Source organism: Chrysemys picta, chromosome 14 (genome assembly GCF_011386835.1).
Source record: "Chrysemys picta bellii isolate R12L10 chromosome 14, ASM1138683v2, whole genome shotgun sequence".
Classification (NCBI taxonomy): domain Eukaryota; kingdom Metazoa; phylum Chordata; order Testudines; family Emydidae; genus Chrysemys; species Chrysemys picta.
Window position 1 is genome coordinate 44,093,341 of NC_088804.1, and position 22,648 is coordinate 44,115,988.

The 22,648-nt window shown below is 45.9% G+C and overlaps 1 protein-coding gene across 5 annotated transcripts in view; it reads left to right on the plus strand.

Annotated features, from left to right (window-relative positions):
• The window catches only part of ZFHX3 (zinc finger homeobox 3), a 345,739-nt gene that overhangs the window by 135,473 nt on the left and 187,618 nt on the right, over positions 1-22,648 (plus strand). For 3 of the 5 annotated variants that reach the window (XM_065567681.1, XM_065567683.1, XM_065567682.1), the window contains one exon: positions 16,518-19,273. The exons of the other annotated variants lie outside the window; for them this stretch is intronic. In XM_065567681.1, the coding sequence (XP_065423753.1) occupies positions 16,564-19,273 (2,710 nt within the window). In that variant the 5' untranslated portion in view covers positions 16,518-16,563. The remainder of the gene's footprint in view (positions 1-16,517; positions 19,274-22,648) is intronic. 5 annotated transcript variants of the gene reach the window in all.

Genomic DNA, 22,648 nt, shown 5'->3' on the forward strand with positions numbered 1-22,648 from the left:
GGCCCCACTTTGTGGGGTTTTCAGACAGACTATGGCCATTCTGTATTGTTTTTGTAAAAAGCTCAAGGAAGCACTAGGAGCATCTTGCAGGCACCCAGCAATTATCATAATAAACAGTTTTATCATCTGCTTGGCAATCAATAATGTGGCTTACTCTGCTTTAGTATCTCAGTGGTATTGATTACCTTAACAACTGTGCTGCGGTTAGCGAATGTTAACCCCTGCTCTGCTGGTAGGGCCTGCCACTTCCACTGGAGGAGGCAAAAAAGCTCTGTTTTCAGTCTAGGCAAGATCACGAATTTGACAGCAGGCCAGGCCAAAATTAGCTTTAATCCTGCAATGCCTGACCATACCTTTTCAAAGGAGAAACGTGAAGCCTGATAAGTTTTGGGGAAATGGTATTTTAGACATTTAGAGCAATTGGATTAAAATGTGACTCAAAATGCGAATATCAAAAGCCTAAATATTTCCCTCTGCTTTCCCTACTTGGTGGATTCTGATTGTGATCATTACTTAGAACATAAGAGAGGCCGTACCGGGTCAGACCAAAGGTCCATCTAGCCCAGTATCCTCTCTACCGACAGTGGCCAATGCCAGGTGCCCCAGAGGGAGTGGACCTAACAGGTAATGATCAAGTGATCTCTCTCCTGCCATCCATCTCCATCCTCTGACAGACAGAGGCTAGGGACACCATTCCTTACCCATCCTGGCTAATAGCCATTAATGGACTTAACCACAATGAATTTATCCAGTTCTCTTTTAAACTTACTTCTACTTACTCCATTGTACCTTTGTAGAACAGTTTTTATGTAAGTGTTTTTTTTTTCCCTGAGCATTGATTGTGATCTCTGTACCTCACTTCCAGGAGAGAGGATGCCTGTGAGCCTTAAGGCTAAACCACACCCCTTTATCCAGGGTCCTGGGCCCTACTGTTCTTAGAAATTGACAGGAGCTGAGAATTATTAATGGATTAAGAATTTGTCCTAGACGTTCCAACTTCTACCGGGGCCCTGATTTCCCAGTGCTGGAATCTCAGGGTCTTCAGGGACTGCATGAGAACTGGTCAGCTCACTTGTATGTAGTTCTCTCTCAGCTGACACTCAAGGTCCCCACATGCTCCTTGGCCTGTGTGTGTGTGTGTGTGTGTGGGGGGGGGGGCTAATGGTTTCCCTGGGATACAGAATTGGGAACCAATTGCTAAGACCCCCTGGGTCCTGCAGTGGCACACCAGGGTCTGGACTGTGTAGTGCTGTGTGTAGAAAAGGCTTTGACTAAGTAAATCTTGCCATGCTACAGTCTCAGCTCAAGAACAGTAGTTCAGAGCTTGCTCTGGTTTGGGAGGCAGAAGTGTGCTTTCTTCTCTTCGGGCTCCTGACAGGAGGTGAGGAAAGCAATACTTCCTGGACCTTGGAGTGTAACTAGGAAGTTTGGTCTCATGACCCAGTATTTCTCCTAATGGAATTTCCCATCAGTTACTGCCCTGCTGATTTCTGATCAATGAAAATGAAATTGCATCACCTCCTCAGAGGCTCCATGTATGGCTGCAGCTTCCAGCCGTGTCAGTTCCGGTAAAATAATCTCATCAGGCGTGTGAGAGGGTAATAAGAAATAAAAATAAAACCCCACAATTAGCAAGAGGCTGAACAGCAGAGTAACACTGAGTCCTGGAGACCAGGAGAGCTACATTCAGTGACTCCTCGCTCTCCCCCAAAATCTCCTGGCAGTTCAAACTTGAGGCCCCCTGAATCCTATGTAGGCCTGCTCTTGGGTGAGCTCTGGAATCTGCTTGCATCCAGGCACATCCTGGCACTTCTACCTATTTGGGTCACAGTTTAGCCATTCTATAGGTAACAACTGCAAGTTACATTAGGATTCTATTTGCCTGAAAGAGGTACACAAATCTGGCACTTGCTAAACAGTGGCAGTGTGTGCCTGGGTCAGGAGAGCCTGAACTCCAGACTCACAGCTTATTGAATGGGATTCAGCCTATTGATGCCCACTGGTTCTTGTACTCAATGGGCTTTGTTTTAATCAGACAACTGCCTCTGAAGTGACACCATGTCCTAGACACCAGTAGCAGATGGATGGGTAGGTGCCGTGCCCATGGGAACAACCTGTTTTAGAAATTCTCATGTCCGTTACAAGGTTACACGTACGAATAAGGGCTTGTTTACATAGGACATTTTTTCCAGTTAGAGTGGTATAGTTAAACTGGTGTAGATATATTGGTATAACTTCCTGTGTGGACACTTCTTATTTCCAGTGGCTTTTTGGCCTAATTTAAAGGCTAGCGCACACTAGAAGTGTTGCGTCTCTTGAAGAGAGTCTGTGCCCACAGACATAATAACTCCGCCTTCGCGAGAGTGGGAGAAGCTCTCCTGCTGACATAGCGCTCTCTTCATCGGTGCTTAGGTGGGAATAAGCTACGTTGATTGAGGGTGGCTCATTCACACCCCTGAATGATGTAATTTCTACCGAAGTACGTGGCAGTGTAGACCTGGCCTAAACTACTTCCAAAGCGACAAATGCTAAACCAGAAAAGGCAGGCTTATACCGGAATAAGAGTGTCTACCTGGGGAATTGCACCAGTAGAACTACTGCAGTTTAAATTAATGCCTTAGCTTATACTTGTGTAGACAAGCCTTAATGCCTTGTCTGTAGGAACCGACCAGACAGTAGCAACTGTTTCCGGGGGGGGAGCTTGTTTTACTGGTTTCCTACACCCCGTTCCCTAACGTTCTCTTATTCAAAGTCGAGTTCTGCTGCTGAGTTATTGCATCCCATAGGTGCTCTAACTTGCACCAGTCATTCAGTTGAATCATCAGTGGATCAGTTCAGTCCCTACAGCCCACTTCTCTGCTAGGATCATTGCTTAAAACCCAAATTCCTTGTTAGAAGATTAAAGGACTGCGTCCTTGTGTCCGTCATGGGTGGCATGCATTGCCATCATGTAATTCACTGTGCTGCCTGACATCTGTTCTGGCTGGTTACCAGAACGATTGGAGAATGCCATAATGTTGCTGAGGTGGCAGGACTGAGCACTTCATGGATTCATAAAGTCACTGCTTAATTGTCCTATGCATAGGCTTTCCCAAAGGATGTGAGCCAGGGTCTGAGACCTGGCCAAAGAGAAGGGTGTGATTGATAACTCTGGCTACTGCGGTCTCTGTGTTTGCCCTTGACACTAGACAGAAACAAGTTCACTGTTTGGGTAAACTGGTGGAGGGAACACAGCTTTGGCAGGGACCCCTCACCAGGCACATGAGCCTGTGGTGGGTGAGTGGGCATGATAAGAAAGTTTTGGGTATTTAGAGAATACCTTGTTTGTATGAGCTGCTGTGGGGCATGTATAGACTTCACTGTCTGTCTTTATAAAGATTTCCATTTTGAGTTGTGTTTGTGTAGCAAAGAAAATGCCTGGAGTACTTCTGCTGGAGAGAGAATGCAGTGGCCCTGCAAAGTACAGGCTGTTGGAGTACTAGGAAGATGTAGGATGGACAAAGATGCAGTGAAGCTTGAAACATCAAGAGTAAAAAGTTTCTTCCAGGGGCCATTAGTGTTACTTGAGCACAGAGTCTGTTGACTATAGTTCTACATTCCTCCTCAGTTCAGGCACAGCCAGTAAGAACCTCTGCAGCTCTGTAACCTCAGGCTGTGATCTCATCTGATCTTGTAAGATAAGCAGGCTAATGCGGAGGCAGTAATGGATTGGAGACTCAAGGAACAGGTGATGCAGGAAGTGGTGATAGTGATTCACTGAGTGTCCCTCTTGCCTCTGGGGCAGTATTGTCTGTATCAAAAGGGAGTGGGGAAGCACTACTGTTGGAGGAGCTATCTTTGCTGGTTTTTAAAGATCTCGCATTTGTCATAAGAGTAGGTGTGTGAATCACACTGTTTTGGCCTAATTGCAGTTAGAATGTAGGGATGTCTACCCACATTGCTACCACTGGTTGTTTCAGCAGAGGTAGCAGTGGTACTGGTGTAGACAAGATACTAGGCAGACTTCAGTTTCTATACCCTATTATGTACGGCTGCAAGGGTTGCACCGCAAAGGGTAAAGCTGCTGTTGACTGCTTAAAGCCTTGTCTGTGTTAGCACTAGCACCAATGAAGCCGAGTCAGTGGTAGCGAAGATGAGAAACTCCACAAAAAAGCCTAGAGTGGACAAAGCGTAGTTGTGTAATGTCTGCGAATCCCCCTGCAGTTTGTACAGGCAAGCTGCTCTTCACTTGGGAGGCAGGGTTCAAAGGCTGAGTGAGGAGATGTGGATTTTTGTCCTGCTGCTCCCACCGACTTGCTGTGTTACCGTGGACGAGTCACTTAATTTCTCTGTAGGTGTTTTCTTTATCTGTACAAAAGAGATGATGGGCCTTACCTTTGAGATCTACAGGTGAAACCCTCTAGATAAACGCCAAGTATTGCAGTTAAAATTATTTATTACTTCTCTCCTAACTAGTTGTGTGGTGTTGCTTGTGAAGAATAGCTGCTATGCTCCTCCCCAGAGGTGGGTGATCTTTTTATATGGTTTGTAAAATGCATTTTGCTGGAAGGCACTATATATATTGTGTATAAACAGGGCCCTGTGTACTCCCCAATGCAGGGGGACCAGATGCTGTGCAGGGTTTGCCTTTTCAGGTAGGGATCCTCTCTCCTGTTTCCATGCCAAGTAGTTGAGCCCTACAGCTTCCAGTCCTCTTTTGTTCAGCATTTTCTTTGCTTCCTGCTGCTTGAAAAGCTGTTTATGCTAATGATCCCATGAAGATCTGAGGAACTTGCTGTGCCTATACATGTGAGTCTGTGCATGTGTGTTTTCTACCCTATTAATGAGTGTGTGCAGGGCAACACTTGTTTGAATTGTCAGTGCGCCAGTTCCGGAGCCCTGTGCATAGGCCGAGATTTGTTTTTGTTGTTGCTGTTTGCTTTGTTAATTAATGTAAACCTCAGAAAAGGGGTAAATAAAGGCTAGTAGTGTGTGTGTAGGTGCTGTCCAGAATTGGGCAGGAATACCTCGTGCTAACAAACACACAGGATGCAGCATTGGCATTGTGGTCCTTTAACTGTTTGATCAGTTACTTCCTATGGTACTTATCTGTTGCCTTCTCTCAAGAAGAGTGTGCGGAAAATAATTTGCCCTGTGAAATTAGTTGCTCCTTGTTGAAATGTTGGGCTGCAGTGATTAAAAAATGCTGTTTTTGTTTTCTCATTAGGAAGTACATAATAATAAGAATCCCAGAGAACTGACCCTCTGAAATGTTGCTGGAAACCCTCATCAAGAACCACTCTGCAAGCTACACACATACTTCATTGCTATGCCTAGATTTTTACTCATAAACACCATTTTTATTCTATTATTCCACGTTGCAAACTCCTCAGATTTCTCTTAATAAGAATATCTGCCAGCCTCTCTGGCACCTCAGTGAGGAGTGAAGAGCTGTCCTCTGTCTCTCATGTTTAGGGTATAAGAAAAAACCCTTCTGGTGAAGCTGGGAGTTGAAAGAGCAAAGAACCATGGAGGACATCCCTGAATGCTGCTGCCTACCTTAAACTCTGGCTCTGTGCTGCACCATTCCTTTGAGCTGATGCTTTGGGACTTAGCCAAGAGCTCTCTATTCTAGAAAGTTGTTGTCCATGTATTTGTTTAATAAGTTCTGCTGTATAAATGTTCTAAAGTGACATGTCCATACAACCACCCCCTTGTGCATCCGTCCTGTGCATTGAATAAGGCAGGAATGCATTCATATAACTACAGATGTGTGCTCAAAGGGGCTGAGTTAAGCCTGCACGGGCAACCTACATTCTGGAGTTTCTTAATTTTCAAGTTCTTGGCTTTCCAATCTAACTGTTTTGAACATAGCCATTTCTGTATATAATTTCTTATGTTTTAAAAAAGAAAAGGTTAAAAAGTATGGGCATGCATAATGCATCCTCAGTAGCATAGAGATTGTGAACTTTCAATACTGGCTCTCTTCCCCTTCCTTTCCTGCTGCAGGTTATCTGGCATCTCTCTGTTTACAGTGTGGTGTCTGCAGCAAGCAGCAGCAGGGGCCCAATCTAAGAATATTTATTTGGTGGTTATTTTGGCAGGGTGCCACATCTTTCCAGAGGTTTGCTAGTGACAAAGGGGAATTGGGAATTTTTAACCATTCACCTCAGCAAAACGTGAACGGCATTTCCTGGGACAAAGAAAAGGCACTTCTCTGGCCTAAGGACTTTCCACATGCTTCCACAAACTTCAGAGGTGTGCTGCAAACAGTAGAGGTGTTTAGAGCACCTCAAAAAAAAAAAAGTTGCAAGAATTTTTTATAATGTAAGTATTAAGCAACCTAAATATAGGGTTTGTTTCCAGCTCTCCCTATAATTAACAGATTTCACACTCTCTATTATAGATGGTTGTGCTGTATATTCTGGGTACTCTGAAAAGCTGATAATTTTCCAAACCTATACTTCCCATCACCTACTTTACCTGGTATGCAACAGCATCCAGCTTTATCCAGTTAACAGACATGGAAATCTGGGACTGTCCGATACATGAGGCCAGTGTTGTTAATGGGCAGCACAGGGTTTTGGTATCCCTGTAACAAAGCACACATGGTGCCGAGCGGTGCGTGAATGTGAACCTGTATTTCCCCTCCCTCGAGGGCACCCACTTGCAGGCTTCCAGCTCCCAGCTGTTACTTGTGGGCAGAGGACCACCTCTCACTCCCTCCTGACAAGGGATTTTAGGCTGCGTAGTGGTCTGCCTACACTTCTATCCCAGCAAGCCAGACTGCTGCCTGCATTTTGCTTTCTCTCTGAGGGCTGTGACCAGTGTTATCACGCAGCTCTTTCTAAGCAAGTACATTTATTCTAAAGGTAAAAGCAATACAGAGCAAACATATTAAAACAATAAAATAACCTATACGCATGCTAAAAAGCTTACTTGAGGTCACCTCCTGGTTCCAGCCTAGGGCTCTGATAGATATTAGCCTGTCAAAACCCACAACTGGCTTTTCCCCATGGTTACAAGTTCATCCATCTTAGATCCAGAATGAGAACAAAGGCTCCGAGACAGTTAAGCTTGAGATGTTTATCCAAATGGCTTTTCTTTGTCTTGGTCTCTGGAGAATCCAATTTGAACCAGAATACTGGAGGCTCCATAGGCGGTAGTACCTCTCTGGAGGTGTTATAACCTGAGTGATTTGCCTTGATCATCCCCTCCTGTTTTCACTTCCTGGAGGAGCTGTGGTAACCTTCCCCCCGTGGAATGCACATAGTCCGTAGCCCACAATGATATCACAACCATTAATACACTTAATACAACATGGTCGCCCAGCGGTATTGCTGGAAGTTGACCTATCTGTCACGGGAGTGCGGAAAGAGTCAGTGCTCCAGCATCTGCACACCTGCACTCCTGAGATTTACTGGGGCCATGATAATTGGTTTCTCTCTGTCTGTCTGTCTCTCTCCCCACTAGATTTCCAATTAGCAGGAGAATCAAGCTATGAATACAGCCAGTCCTAGGGGCTAAATGAATGTTAGACTGCTCTGTGGAGGAGCTGCTTCTGGGTCATCCTCAGGAGGCCCCTCTTGTTCTTTGGGATTGGCATATTTACACAAATGAGAAAATAGAGGGTGTTCCCTTTTGGCCTCTGCAAAAGAGGCTGGAAAAGAGCCAGCTATGGGGGAAGGAGGATGGGTCTGGGAGGTGCTGAGTAGACTACATCATCCCTAAGTAGTCTTGATAACCAGGGGGCCTTGTCTGAGATCTTGCCCTTCCCTACCAACCCCAGCTTCTAGTAACTGAAGTTGAAGCTAGAAAAATTCAGACTGGAAAGAAAGTGTCAGTTTTTAATGGTGAGAGCCATTGGAACAATTCACCAAGGGGCATGGTGGATTCTCCATCACTGACCATTTTAAAATCAAAAGTGGATGTTTTTGTAAAAGATCTGTTCCAGGAATTATTGTGGGACAGGTCTCTGGCCTGTGATACACAGGAGGTCAGACAAGATGATCACAACGGTCCCTTCTAGCCTTGGAATCTGTGAATCAGTCAGCTGAATAGATGTCATAAAAACGAATTCCAGTGTCAGCAGGAGCTACTCCACTAACCTATACACTAGACCACTTGTCTTGCTCCATCCTCCTTACTATGCACTTCAGCAAGCCACGTTGGAAAGAGGAGACAGGGATAAGCTTCTGTGCAGTTCCAGAGTCCCCCTACGTTGGGGTCGCAGCACTGTAGGCCCAGCTGCCCACTGGGTGTTTGAAGGCAGGACACTAATGTAGGAGGTGGTGCAGTATGCACTCTCACTATTGATTCGTACAGTGTCCATTGCCAGAAGGGCTAGGTGCATATTTACAAAGTTTGAGTCTTTCTTACATAACTTCCCACAATGGGGAACACTCGAGCTGCTACTGCCTACAGAAATGTTTGCCAGGAGTCCTGACCTCGCTGAAACCAGGGCTCATACCTAACCCAATGAATGTCACGTGGGGCCCAGCTGCCAGCTGGCCAGTGGCTGGGGCAAACCGTGGAAGAGCAGGGCTTCTGTTCGTCGAGCTCTTTCCTCCCCAGAACACTGTCCTGGGCAGGGCTGCACCTCAAGGGGTCTGCCAGGGTCATGGCCAGCAGTGGCAAGCGTCTGCCTGTCTCTCACCTGATGTTGCTCCCCCTTTTTGGGGTGCCATGTGTGGGTCGTTAGCAGAGGGAACAGTTTCTCACTGTCTCTCCTTTTGTTTTCCTCCTTTCTCATCGCTTCCAGTCTTGGTTTACTGCCAAACAGCCTCTTGTGAAAGGGCCGCCTAATTAACCCTGTGCTAATTAACAATTTAAAATTACACAGCACGGCTGTTCATATTTAATTCTCGGGAAGCTTGGGCAACAGCAGGAACCCTCTCCTCTCCCACTCTCTCTGCCTTTCATGACTGCAGCAGCCTCCGCTCTTTAAGGGGGTAAGGAAGTAGGCGGCTGTAGACCAGAGCCTGCTCCCAGAGGTCAGCTGTTTGCTGAAGCACAGTGAAGGAAGCTGGCTTCAGACCCGCTGCTCGCACTGGAAATATTGGAACAGGGATTCTTTGGGGGGAGAAGTGAATGCTGTAGGAGATCACCCAGGGAGAAGCTGGGATTGACTTCACTCATGTTTTGGACAGGCAAGTGGCTGCAAAAGGAACTCTTGTGACTAGTGGAGGCCCTTGGTGAAAGTATTAGGAATATTTTTAGTGTAATTTATTGCTTCACACACCTGAATGTTGTTTAATCCTGGTAAGAAGACATGGCTGTTCCTGTGGCTGAAGATACTGGCCCATAATTTCCCATCATCTAATCATCAAATATGCCAGGCAGTGTTCTGGGAGGCCTTGAGATGCAGAGATTTAAAAGGGAAAATGTAGGGACTGGGGAAGGATTAGACCAGTGGTTCCCAAACTGGGGTTTGCGAAATGTTACAGGGGGTTCTGGGGGGGAAATCCCTAGTGGCGGACAGAGCTGTCCCTAGGGTCCCCGGGCAGAATGGGGCCAGCAACCCGGAGCCTCTGGACTTCCAAGAGCTAAGCAGATCAAAGCAAGTATCTCTATCACACTGAGGAGACTTAAACTTCAAGACTCCTTATAAGAAATGGAAAGGGGGGTGGATATTTTTTGCTGTTTTTTTTTTTAAATTAAATAGGCAGCTAGTATTGTTTTTAAAATTATTATGAAGAACAAGTTTAAGCTTTGTTGTAACATGCATTGTTTGCCTGGACTGCTCAAGACCTGAATGCTTGTGTAAGAGGGGCTCTTTGAGTTGGCTTCTTAAATCCCTTCCTGCTGTTTCACATCTGATACTTCTTGATGAAACATAGGAGCCTTGTCTTACAACAGGCTTATTCAAAGTGATACAAGCTACGAAAGTGAGATCTTGGAAGAGTGTTGCCGTTTTTATAATGTAATAATACTGTAATGATAAATAGTAATAATAAATAGTGTGTAATAAGCATGTCATAAAAACGAATTTTATATTTCCAAGATCACTGCTTTTATAATTTCTACTCAGGTAAAGAGAAAATCCCTAGAAACATTCTTTTTTAAGAGGGGGTTCGTGTGATTTGACACTTTAGTCTAATCCAGTAGTTCCCAAGCTTTAACCACCTGTGAACTCTTTTCACTAAAGGGTTATGGCTGACAGAGCTGAGAGTGACAAACACCTGAAGGATAGTTGTGGGGTTTGTGTAACAAAGGTGGGAGAAGAGGCTAGAGGAGGGATTGAACAAGAGGTGTTTCCTTCAGCTCACTATGCAGTGTATGGAAGCAGAGGTGGTCTTTGGGTTCTCACACTGTTCTCTTTCTCTAACTGAAGATCATTGATTTTATGGGAACCCATGTTTGCAGACAGTGCTGATCGACTTGACGAGTTGACTTCTACCTCCTTAAGTAAGACCGACCTTTCCTTATTGACTGGCTGATAAACCGCAAAGAAGAGGAGAGAGAGAGAATTGTAAGAGGATGAGGAAATGTACAAAAGATGCTTGTGCAGGAGGGCTCAGGCAATCCTCCATCATCTTGTTGCCCCTGTTCCTGGTCAGTCGGGATGGGAGATGTTAGGTCTGGGTTTGGAAGAAGACCCCAGGCACTAATACTGAACTAATGTGACGATCTCCCCATTAGACTCTAGTTTGCTTTAAACATGCAAATCCTGGAAAGAGCTGAAATCTGCTGTTGGTATATGAATGGGAATGATCAGCTGTCTGTACCTCTTCTCTTTTGGCCCCATCCCAGGAAAGTGGCCCCTTTCTTGGGGCTGAAAGGAATGGGCAAGAAAGCTCCCAGTCACAGAGCAGAGAGGACAGAAACCTGTCCAGGGACCAATGGAAATTAGTACGTTCAGGGCATTCTGGCTCAGGAGTTTCTCACTAGCAGCCTTCTGAGATTCAGAAAATCAAAGACAAAAGCAAGGAGATGCTTAAAGCAGCATCTCCTGAGCCAGTTAACTGGCTGAGTGGGGGAGGGTTGTTAGAGCAACACAGAGGCAGAAAAGCCCACCAATTAATTGGTAAATGCTTGCAGGTTTCTCCGTCCTGGCCTGGCTTGGAGAGGAGATTGGCTTGCCTGTCAATAAACAAGTCCCCAGTGCAGCATCAAAGCCGCAGTCCTTTATCAATCGCGGCCTCCTCTTCCCGCATGTTTCTGTAACTTACCAAGCATTTACGACATTGATTTTACAATCAGGCTGTTAACCCTCCCACCCCATTGGCCCTGCTAACCTTTTTGGCCCGAACTGTCAATCAGGCATCTTCCAGCCAATCAGATGCATTCCCAGAAATAGTCTAGAATTTTGAGTGGCCCTATTTCTTGGCTTTAAATATTTCTTGAGAAGCCAATTGCATTTTCTTATTTTAGTTCTGTCCCTATTACTTTGACTTTTGTTTCACAAAGTAATACTGTGTTAATGGGAATGAACACTTGTTTGTATGCATGTTGAGGGTTACAAACAGAATGAATCTTTTACAGACTTACTTTTTCCAAGAAGTTGATTCCCAAGAGCGTATTGATAATGGCTTTCCAGGTACCTTTGTAGCAGGTGGGAGACTTTAGGATAGTTTAGAGTCTCGCTTTTTTCCACCAGCCAGAGAGCTTTGGGGAGCGTAAGTGATCAAACTGCTAGCCAGAGGCAGAGAAAAAGCTAGAACTCCCAAATAGGGTCCTGGAATAGCACCCTGAGAAGAGTCCCAGCAGGTTGGGATGTGAGAGAATTGGCTTCTCGCTTGGAGAGGCTTATCAGCGCTCTTGCCAGTTTACTACTTGCAAATTTAGTCCTGGACATAGCGTCACAGAAATTGTAAATTTTACCTGTGGGATTGGTGTGAATGGGGTAGATTGGAGAGATTGAGGGGATAACGCAGAAGAAAGTAGAGTGCATGCATGTGTGTACATATGTATATGTAATGAGAGAGGAGGAAGTGATAATGTATTGAAGGAAGAAGAGAACTATATACGGAGAGGGAAATACAATAACATGGAGAGAGAGAGAAGGGAAAGAAGAAATAGCATAGATGGCAAATCAGGAAAATATCCACCATGATCCATTATAGGAAAGAAAAATAAATATGGGTGAAGAGTGAAGCCAGGAAGAAAGAGCAGGCATAACAAATTTGCCAAGTGATACATTACTCAAGTAACTTTGTTATAGTCAAGTAATTTATTCAAGAACCACTTTTTGTGGCATTCAGCTAGCTCTGTAGCTGGTCAGACGCTTCTTGGAAAACATTCAACTCAGTGAAATTTGTCAAATTGCACATGTAGCTGATATTTTTTCTCTGATGTCACCTACCCCCATAAGTAACATTTAAAAATTTATTAAATGGAAACTTCATTTGTTATATATTTTATGGTGTTCCAATTAAACCTAGTACATGCTCAACAGGGCCCGATTACTGAAAGGGGTGGCTCGTTTGTTTTTTTTACAGTATTCCTTTAAATTTCAGGGCATACAGCTTTGGAAGAATGTAGCAGCGCAGGTGTCTTTAACCATAGCTACTGGGTTCAATCCTTGGGTCAGGTAAATTTACAAACTCTGATCATGATAGATAGCAGTTAAAGCATTTTACATTTTCAAAGTATATAATTAAAACATTACGGATTAGTTGTATTGAAAGAGACCTAGAGTTGGTGGTGGACAGCTAATTCTGTTGGCGTTTGTAAAGTAACAGGGCTGCAAAAAAGGCAAGTGCAATGTTGGCTTGTTATGTACAAAAGCATCATCTCTATGGATCAGTGAGATGATGATTCCTCTCGACTGGTCTGGTGTGGGGTGACCAAACCTGGAGTATTATTTGCTTTTTTGGCACCTCCTAAGAAGAAAGTTACAGATTAACTGGAGGGAGTTCAGAAAATAGCAACCAAAATGGTCAGGGAGCTGTAAGAAATGATTTATGAGGAAAGGTTATTTTAAAAATTATGTAGGTATAAATGTGTTACTTAGATTGACTCAAAGAAACATAATTAAGACTAAAGTATAAAATTAAGACATAGAAAACTTAAGCTGAATATCGCACGGATTCCTGACAAAGATGTATTAGGGTTTGAAATAATCTCCCAGGGAAACTCCGTACTTGGGACATTCACAACTAGCCTGGACAGTTCAGTAGCACTGCAGGAACAATCCCTGCATTGGCTTAAGCATGCTCTAGATGAGGTTTCTGAGCTCTGGTTTCTGTGCTCATTGTGGTAATGAGGTGCTTAGCAATGACTTTTGTATGTCCGTTGCAGTTGCACCAGAGCTCTACGGAAAGGAATTCCTGCCTCCTCTATCCGTGTGGCGATGCCTCTAAGTACATAACCCAAACCGGCTTGTCATGATTTGCAGCAAGCTCCTACTGATTGGCAGTCCGTTGTTAGTTGTTGGTGGCTGTTTGCGTTGTGGTTGTGCCTAGCGGCTCTGATCCAGGACCAGGGCCTTGTTGTGCTAGGTACTGTGTGTACTCTGCCCCTAAGGGCTTATCAGAGAAGACACAACCAGTGGATGCAGCGGATTGTGGGAACGTGAGGTAATAGTGAGACAGGAGCAGCAGCCACTGGACGCCAGCTGCATTGCTGTCTTCAGGTGATTGTAGATATTGTCATAGGTGAATTTCAAGGAAAGTCAGAGGATAACATACTGCCACTGTGGATTTTTACAGGGAGCGTCTCCCAGGAAAAAGTGGCACCATGCGGGAGAGCACCAAGATGCTTGTTTGAAAATTTGTCAGATTGGCAATTGTGGCTGGCAGCTTTGGCCCAGGGATGGAGGTTGATGGCTCAGTAGCATATAAGATGAAAAGTAGGAAGGGGGGTAGTCCATGAAGGACCTTAAATGTCCAGCTAAGTGCTTTGTTTGATATAATGGGGAATGGGGCCTGTGCCAGGATGCAAAGGGGTGTAGTAGGGTAACATGGCTGAAATAACAAGCCAGGAAGATGACTTCTCCAGCAGCATTTTGAATAGATTTGATGGCATTTATTAAGAACAGCAAAGAGATGGTTGTAACAGTAAAGACATGAGATACTGTGGGCTTGGATGAGTTTTATAGCTAGAGGAAAAAGCTGACTCTTAGAGCTGTTGAGCAGGAAAAAGTGGTAGAATTTACACAGCTTGAATGTATGGGCCTAGAGAGAGAAGTAGAGATTATGGGCCTGAGTGATGAAGAGGATGGTGGGGGTGATGACTGATAGGAGTTGGGACGGGCAGGTCATGTAGTTTTGGCCATGTAGAATTGAGTTGCTAGCTGGACATCCACAAAGGGGTGTCTGCCAGAAAGAGATTTTAGCTTGGACAGGAGACTTGTCTGAAGTAGCAAGGTAAATCTGAAAGTCATCGGCGTAAGGATGATGGTTAAAGCCATGTTTTTGAACGAGAGGTGGGTATAGCTAGAACTGGGGACCTCTAGTGAACCTTGGAGCAAGTGGAACACAAGGCTGGGCAGGAGCATTGTAGGATGACCCTAGGACTCGTTACGCATGTGCAGATACGCATCCAGTACGCCCAGTGCTCTGTAATGCTGAATGGCTTCAAACAGAGCCACGGTGGAGTGAAGGGATCATAAGACTTGCCCAGAGCTGGCACAGCTAACTCTTGTGAAATGCTGCAGTGCTTCGTGCGAGGCGCAGCGTTTGGCTCTTCTCCTCCTTAGATACAATGTGTGTGTCCTTTCCTTTGTTTACAGACTTACACCTGAGTTGCCCATAGCTGGGTTTGCCAGGTTGAAGTTAGACTTCTGTCAGTTTCGGAAAGGACAGTTGAAATGAACTTGAGGGAGAAGTTGGGACCAGCCACCACTTTCACTTCTGCTGGCTCTTTTAACTGATTTTCAGTTCATGTCACAGTTCAGTTCAAGCTGAGTGGAATACGTTTTGTAAAGAAGTATAAAACAGAAATCCAAAGGTATTGCATCTGCCCTATCGTTCATCAAATAAGTGTGTGTGTGTGTGTGGTGGGCTTTTTTAAAGATCAATCCATTTGTCTGGGAAAAAGATGTTCTGTACCATCTTTCAGTTCCATCTATTGCTCTTTGTCCCATCATTTACTGTTTGCATGGCCTAGAGGTCATTTCGTCTTTCTGTTCTTCTTTTTCTCATAATGCAAGAACAAGGGGATGTCCAGTGGAATTGGAAGGTAATATGTTTAAAGCAATAAAGGGAAATAATGGTTTTAAATAATGCACGATTAACCTGTAGAACTCATTGTCACAGAATATCACTGAGATCAAGGCCTTAATAGGATTCAGAAAGGATTAGACACTTACAGCTGATGAGGACGTCTAGTTATATTAGACAGTAGAAAAAAATGGGAGAGGTGTAAACTCTCATGCTTCAGGGCATAGCCAACCATTAATAGAGATGGGTTGGAAAGAAACTTCACCCATGAGCAGGTTGTGCACGATGGAGTTTCTTACCTCCTTTGATACTGGCTCCTGATACAGGATACTGGCTAAAATGGGCCCTGGATTTGATCTGGTTTGGCAATTTCTACATTCTTAAATAATTTCATATCCACTCTTTATATAATATATGGAGATAGACCTATCTCCTAGAACTGGAAGGGACCTTGAAAGGTCATCCAGTCCAGCCCCCTGCCTTCACTAGCAGGACCAAGTACTGATTTTTGCCCCAGATCCCTAAGTGGCCCCCTCAAGGATTGAACTCACAACCCTGGGTTTAGCAGGCCAATGCTCAAACCACTGAGCTATCGCTCCCCCCCCCACTCTGCTATATGCTTGGCTGAATTTAACTGCTTAGATATCCAGATAGTGTCCTGTGAGTTTGAGGACCTTGGGAGTTGGTCCAGGTCTTGGTGGTCTGTGGCAAAGATGATGTGTGAAGGGTACAGCAATGTTCTCTCTATTACCAGGACTTTTAACAGAAGAATGTGTCTTGAAATGGCAGGATCCAAGTTCAGGAGTCACTTGCTCTGTACGTGTGTGCTAGGAAAGTGTATTAATTCCCGTGGTAGTAAGGAGAGTGGGAGGGCCTCTGTAGCACGTTCTTCATAGAGGTTTAATGTTGCAGCTGTTACTTACATTATTTCATTGTAGCTTCTTAATTCTGTTTCCACTCAAAGGCTTTTCTAGTTTAAAATCGGCTTAAATTGCATCATTTTTAAAGAGAGCCTAAGCTGCTTAGGGATACAGTGCAGTTACTAGTCTTTGGCAGGGTCACTGCACCCCGGCCACGCCCAGTGCCTCAGTCCAGCTCTTACTTTTTCTACCTCCATCACTGAGTAGCAAAAGAGGGGCAAGGCCACCTTTTCTTCCTCCAGTGAGGAACTGGTTGTAGTGCTCTTTCAGCCCCCAACATGGTTGTTCTCCCTGGCTTCAGTTCCTTTGCATTATCCTCATTACCTTGGGTTAGGTCTTGCATTTCAGAAGCTTATTAGTGGGGCGCTATCTCCCCTCCAGGGCTTTGGATGCTCTAGGATTAAATGGACTGTGTGCATTATAGTGACTGCTGTGTGGAAACGCGGTGTGTGCCTTCTCTAACTTATTCGCCTTTCTCTTTCTTTCTGTCTCCCCACTCTCTCTTTGCCTTTAGGTCCAAGCCGTAGTGGGTGCAATGAAAGCTCCATGCAGGCCTTACCATGGAAGGCTGTGACTCGCCTGTCATCTCTGGGAAGGACAATGGGTGTGGCATCCCTCAGCACCAGCAATGGACTGAACTCAACAGCACCCACCTCCCTGACAAACCCAGTAGCATGGAGCAGTCCACAACCGAAAACCACGGGGCCCTAGACAGCCTGAGGGTCCCCTTTAATGAGCGCATTCCAGACAGCACCAACTCAGCTGGCCCCAACACTGAGTCCACTAGCAAAGAGGTCAGCTGCAACGAATGCTTGGCCTCCTTCGCCAGTTTACAGACCTATATGGAGCACCATTGCCCCAGTGCCCGCCCACCTCTTCCACTGAGGGAGGAAAGTGGGAGCGATACCAGTGAGGAGGGGGACGAGGAGAGTGACGTGGAGAACCTTGCTGGAGAAATAGTCTACCAGCCAGATGGCTCCGCGTATATTGTTGAAAGCGTCAACCAGTTGATCCAAAGTGGGGGAGCCTGTGGCAGTGGCAGTGGGGCTCTCCCTTCGTTCGTTATGAACTCTCTACCCAACGCTGGGGGCAAACAAGGAGAACCCTCCTCTGCTGCACCCGTGTACCCACAGATCATTAATACTTTCCACATAGCCTCATCCTTCGGGAAATGGTTTGAGGGCTCAGACCAGTCCTTCCCGAATACCTCAGCCCTGACGGGCATCAGCCCCGTCTTGCACAGCTTCCGCGTTTTTGATGTGCGACACAAAAGCAACAAGGATTACCTGAACAGCGACGGTTCTGCCAAAAGCTCCTGTGTATCCAAAGATGTTCCCAACAATGTGGACCTGTCCAAATTTGATGGCTTTGTGCTCTATGGGAAGAGGAAGCCCATACTGATGTGTTTCTTGTGCAAGCTCTCCTTTGGGTATGTCCGCTCATTTGTGACCCATGCAGTGCATGACCATCGAATGACTCTGAGTGAGGAGGAGCGGAAAATTCTTAGCAATAAGAACATCTCCGCTATCATCCAAGGGATAGGCAAAGACAAGGAACCCCTTGTAAGTTTTCTGGAACCAAAAAACAAAAACTTTCAACACCCTTTAGTTTCCGCAGCTAACCTCATAGGCCCTGGACACAGCTTTTACGGTAAATTCAGTGGCATTCGAATGGAAGGGGAAGAGGCTCTCCAGACTGGCACTGCCAGTGGAGCAGAGCAGCCACCATCAGGCATCTTGGCGCCTGGTGCCCTCTTGAACCTTGGTGGGCTGACCAGCTCGGCTCTGAAAACCCCAATTACCTCAGTCCCCCTGGGCCCGCTGGCTTCCAGTCCTACCAAATCCTCAGAGGGAAAAGACCCTGGGGCAGCAGATAGTGAGAAGCAAGAAATGGGTGACCAGGATAGCCTCTCGGAAAAGGCAGAGCCAGCTGAGGAGGTGGAGGATGAAGACGAGGAGGATGTGGAGGAGGAGGAGGAGGAAGAGGAGGAGGAGGAGGAGGAAGACGACGACGATGAGGGTTGCAAAGGACTGTTTCCAAGCGAGTTGGAGGATGAATTGGAAGATAGGCCCCATGAAGAGTCTGGGGCTGTGGCAGGTAGCAGCAGCAAAAAGGACCCTGCTCTCTCAAACCAAAGCATTTCTAACTCTCCCTTAATGCCTAACGTGTTCCAGACCCTGTCAAGGAGCACAGCTTCTTCTAGTTCTAATTCTGCTTCTTCCTTTGTCTTTGATGGTGCAAACAGGAGGAGTCGTTTAAGCTTTAACAATGAGGGCGGTGGAGCCAGCGTGGCAGAGGGCAGCAGGAGGTTGGACTTCATCGATGAAAGTGCCAATAAAGACAATGCCACAGCACCAGAACCAAATGAGAGTGCAGAGGGTGAGGATGGGAGCTACATCTCCCATCACCAGCATGCTGGTCCCCTCTGTGAGCTTGGGGGTGGGGAGTGCCCCTCGGGGAGTGGCGTGGAGTGCCCAAAGTGTGACACCGTCCTGGGCTCCTCACGATCACTAGGCGGCCACATGACCATGATGCACTCTCGCAACTCGTGTAAGACACTCAAGTGTCCCAAGTGCAATTGGCACTACAAATACCAGCAGACACTTGAGGCACACATGAAGGAGAAGCACCCCGAGCCAGGTGGCTCATGTGTGTACTGCAAGAGTGGGCAGCCACACCCCCGGTTGGCACGGGGCGAGAGCTACACTTGTGGTTACAAGCCTTTTCGCTGTGAGGTCTGTAACTACTCCACTACTACCAAAGGCAACCTCAGTATTCATATGCAGTCCGACAAGCATCTCAACAACATGCAAAACCTGCAGAATGGAGGGGGAGAGCAAGTCTTCAGTCACGCTGCTGGGGCAGCGGCAGCAGCTGCGGCAGCGGCAGCAGCTGCGGCAGCAAACATTGGTAGCACCTGTGGGGCCCCCTCACCCACCAAACCAAAAACCAAACCCACCTGGCGGTGTGAGGTGTGTGACTACGAAACCAATGTCGCGAGGAACCTTCGCATTCATATGACCAGTGAGAAGCATATGCACAATATGATGCTGCTTCAGCAGAATATGACCCAAATCCAACACAACCGGCATATGGGCCTTGGCAGCCTGCCCTCCCCAGCTGAGGCTGAGCTGTACCAGTACTACCTGGCACAAAACATGAATCTACCCAACCTGAAGATGGACAGCACTTCATCCGATGCCCAGTTCATGATGGGTGGATACCAACTCGATCCCACCAATCCTATGGCAACTATGGCTCCATCTCTAGGTGAGGTTGAAGTGTTTTCCTGTTTTTGCTGCTGTCATGTCTGTGTGTGGGGGGGGAGAGGGATTTTCTTTTTGCCATTAGGCTCTGTGGGTGGATGAGGTGCTATCCATCCCAATCTTTTTTCTCCAATCCTATTCTGAAATATCTATGGCCTTCCACGCAATACATACATAGTTTGGTGAACCATGAAAGGGATAGAGACCCTTCTCCATTCTCACCCTAACTTTTTCTTATCTTCAGAAAATCTTGGCACCCTCTTGTGTTCCTATGTATTTCTTGTGAACTTCAGGAAACTCTGTGGATGAATTGAATAGGGAAACACTGAAGCCACTGAGAGAGGATGCAATGGGTGAACATCGCTGATTGGATTGTTAAGGGTTCTCCAGTACCCGCAGCAAAGGCACCTTATACTCCCTCCTTAGTTTGGAGAGGGTGAAGCATACTATTGAAGGGGGGTTTAATGAGAAAGGGGGAGGTCTGATGCTTGGAAGTTGCATTGTATTAGAGAGGGTAGATGTTGGTTATGGGGGTCTGGATCTGGAGAAGTGAAATATATTGACAATTGGTAGGTCAGGATAAACGTGATTGACAGTTGTGATAGATGCCTGTAGAGTGAGTGGTATTTGCTTGGTGAAGGGGGCGAGTAGAGATGGTTGCAATGGATGCTGGTTTGAGATCTGAACTCAAAGCTTGAGCACCGAGAGTTGTTAGGATAGAAAGGGTCGGACAAAGGTTGGCTTGTGTAGGGAAGGGAGGTGATCTGTTTATTTTGAAGAGGGTTTGTCATCCACACAGCATGTTCTCTGAACAGGCATATTAACGGTACTTTATTACCTGAAAACAAGACTTTATTATACATATACGCATGCATGTTGGCATCACAGTTGTCAGTAAAGGCACAGTCCTTGCACCAAGGAATTTACTATCTAAGAATAAAGTTAGAATTTGGAATGATGGGCTAAATCTCTTCTTGAAAGTCTGATACGCTGTTATAGTCAGTTAAAGGACACAACTGTATCTTCACCTACAGGAACCCTTGCTATAGTGCACACAATATGCATCTATCCATGTGTATTTGAGCTTCCTATTGCCAATCCAATATGATTCAGTGAAGCATAATAGAACTCTACCAGATCAGCTCTGGCAAGGGTCTGTAGCATTTACCAGCTGAAATGACCCTTTCTCTGCACCCCAGTTCACTATAACCACAATTATTTGACACTGCTTTCAGAAGTTACATATACAAGGAGAGCACCTACTTTATCCTACATTCCTCTGACCTGACCTCCTTTTTACTGAACTCCGTCATTTGTAATCTTCTTCATCCATTGAGATTGGACAGGCTAGCTTGGTCTAAGACCGTTACTCCTAAGGCACTATGTTTTGGGTTCCCAAGACGCCAGCATCTTTTCCCTATACCCCTGTAGCAATGTAGCTTATTGCCGCACAGAGGGGCTTGATTATCTTAAATTTTCAAAACATCTGTTTATTTGAGAGAGGAGAGAACACAGAACATCAAAAAGGAAAAGAAAAGGAAAACTGAGGAATGGAAGGCACTACAAACAAAAAATAATTACAATTTTCTTCCACGTATCTGTTGTCCCAGCTTGTGTCCTTGCGGAAGGTGGCAATGGTTTTGTCTTTGCTGTGACTTTTTTTAATTGTTCCGGGTTGCCAGTAGAAACTATATAGAAACATTTATAATGTAGCTTGTTGACATTATTAACATTATGGGGAGTCAACATGTTTAGGGTTTCCTGAGACATACCCCCGTCAAAGTCCCCAGCCCTGCCTACCTTAAGCTCTAGGGAAGTGTTTCTGAGAGGAAGTGGGAGTAACCTAGCTGGTGTCCTACTCTTGAGTGACTCCAGCTGAATACGAGCATCTTGAATGAGTCTAAGCTCGTTTGGGAAGTGATTTGTGACTTGTGCACTTTATGGCATTAGGAATCATGGCTACAAATCTTGAGCTAGGAGTTGCGGGGCAGAGTCCCTGCCCTTGCCAATAAGCACTGGACAATTCTAGGTGTTAGGATAAATCTTTTACTTTGGGTCTATTAGAGTGGCTTTGTTCTGCATGGATGCCTTTTAAGCCCCTTCCTCCTCACTTCCTTAGTCATCTGTCCCTTCTTTTTTATTTGCTGCTTATAAACATATTCATAGTCCTTGTTTTGGCAGGTACGAGGTGCTTTGCCCCTTTTTTTCCATTGAATCCCAGACCTGCCTGTGGCTTGTAGGTTTGAGTAGAACACTGGCTATTCTGGGGACTCCATTTCCATTCAGCATTCCTCATTGTGGAACGTGATTGGGATGGACTAGCTCAGAAGAGAGAGGCTAGGTTGCATGTCAGGAAAAATGGCCTGACTGGGTAGGTAGGCTGTGGAAAAGTCTCCCAGGGGAAGCAGAGGAAGCCTAGTTGTTTGGGACACTAAAAATGAGTGGTTTGTGCACTAGCAAGTGCCCTTGGGTGCATAATACTGCCCTGGCAGGAGAGGGAGTAGATGATCAGACAGTACAATGGTGGGGATGAAAAACGTACCTAGATAGAGGAAAGGCCCCTAATCCATGCATGCCCTGGCACGTCGAAAGGAGTGCATGTGCCAGCAAGCTGGACTTTTCCCTCATTAGCCTTGTCTCCTGTCTGTGAGCGTTGTGTGTGCTACTGGGCATGGGACGCCTGCCCCAGTTGCCTGTGCCTTGCAAGCAGACGGAACTAAAGGCTTCATGGCTCTTCCCTGACTAGAGATGTAACTATCATTATGGCCATGCATCTCCGCAGGGAAGAGAGGCAGCACACGCAGTGCATTGAAAACTAGCCTCCACCATCCAGGAGCACTTGTCTTAGAAAAGGTTTGTGCAGATTTCTGGATTCTGCACAGGTTGCACGCCTGCTCGGCAAATTGAGACCGCTCCCGATGCTGGCTGTTCCTCCGCAAATGACTGATAGCCTAGAAAGGAAAACAAGTAAAATCTCCCTTTTTTGATTAGCTTTAGACTTGAAGGCTAATCAGACTTAAAAATAACCCCTTAAACTGAGCTGGCACGCAGTCAGGCTTAGTTGTTGAAGAGGGGGAAAAAAGCAAACCCAAACTAGCTGAAATGTGGGGGGAGGAAAGCTGAGCAGAGCTCCCCCATGGAGGCTGGTGGTTGGGCTATTTGCTTCGGTATGAGATCCCAGGTAATGGAGAGGAGTCTTCCCTCCTTCCACATCCTCACGCCTTTCTGACGATCTAAAGAAGAGCTCGCTGTATCCATTTACTATAAGTGAATGGAGGTCAGCTCTTGGTTTAGCTGGGTCAGTGATAATTTGAAGAGCGGGGATATGACAGAGCAAGAGAGAGAGAGCATGCGTCCTGCTGACTTTTTCTCTGACACA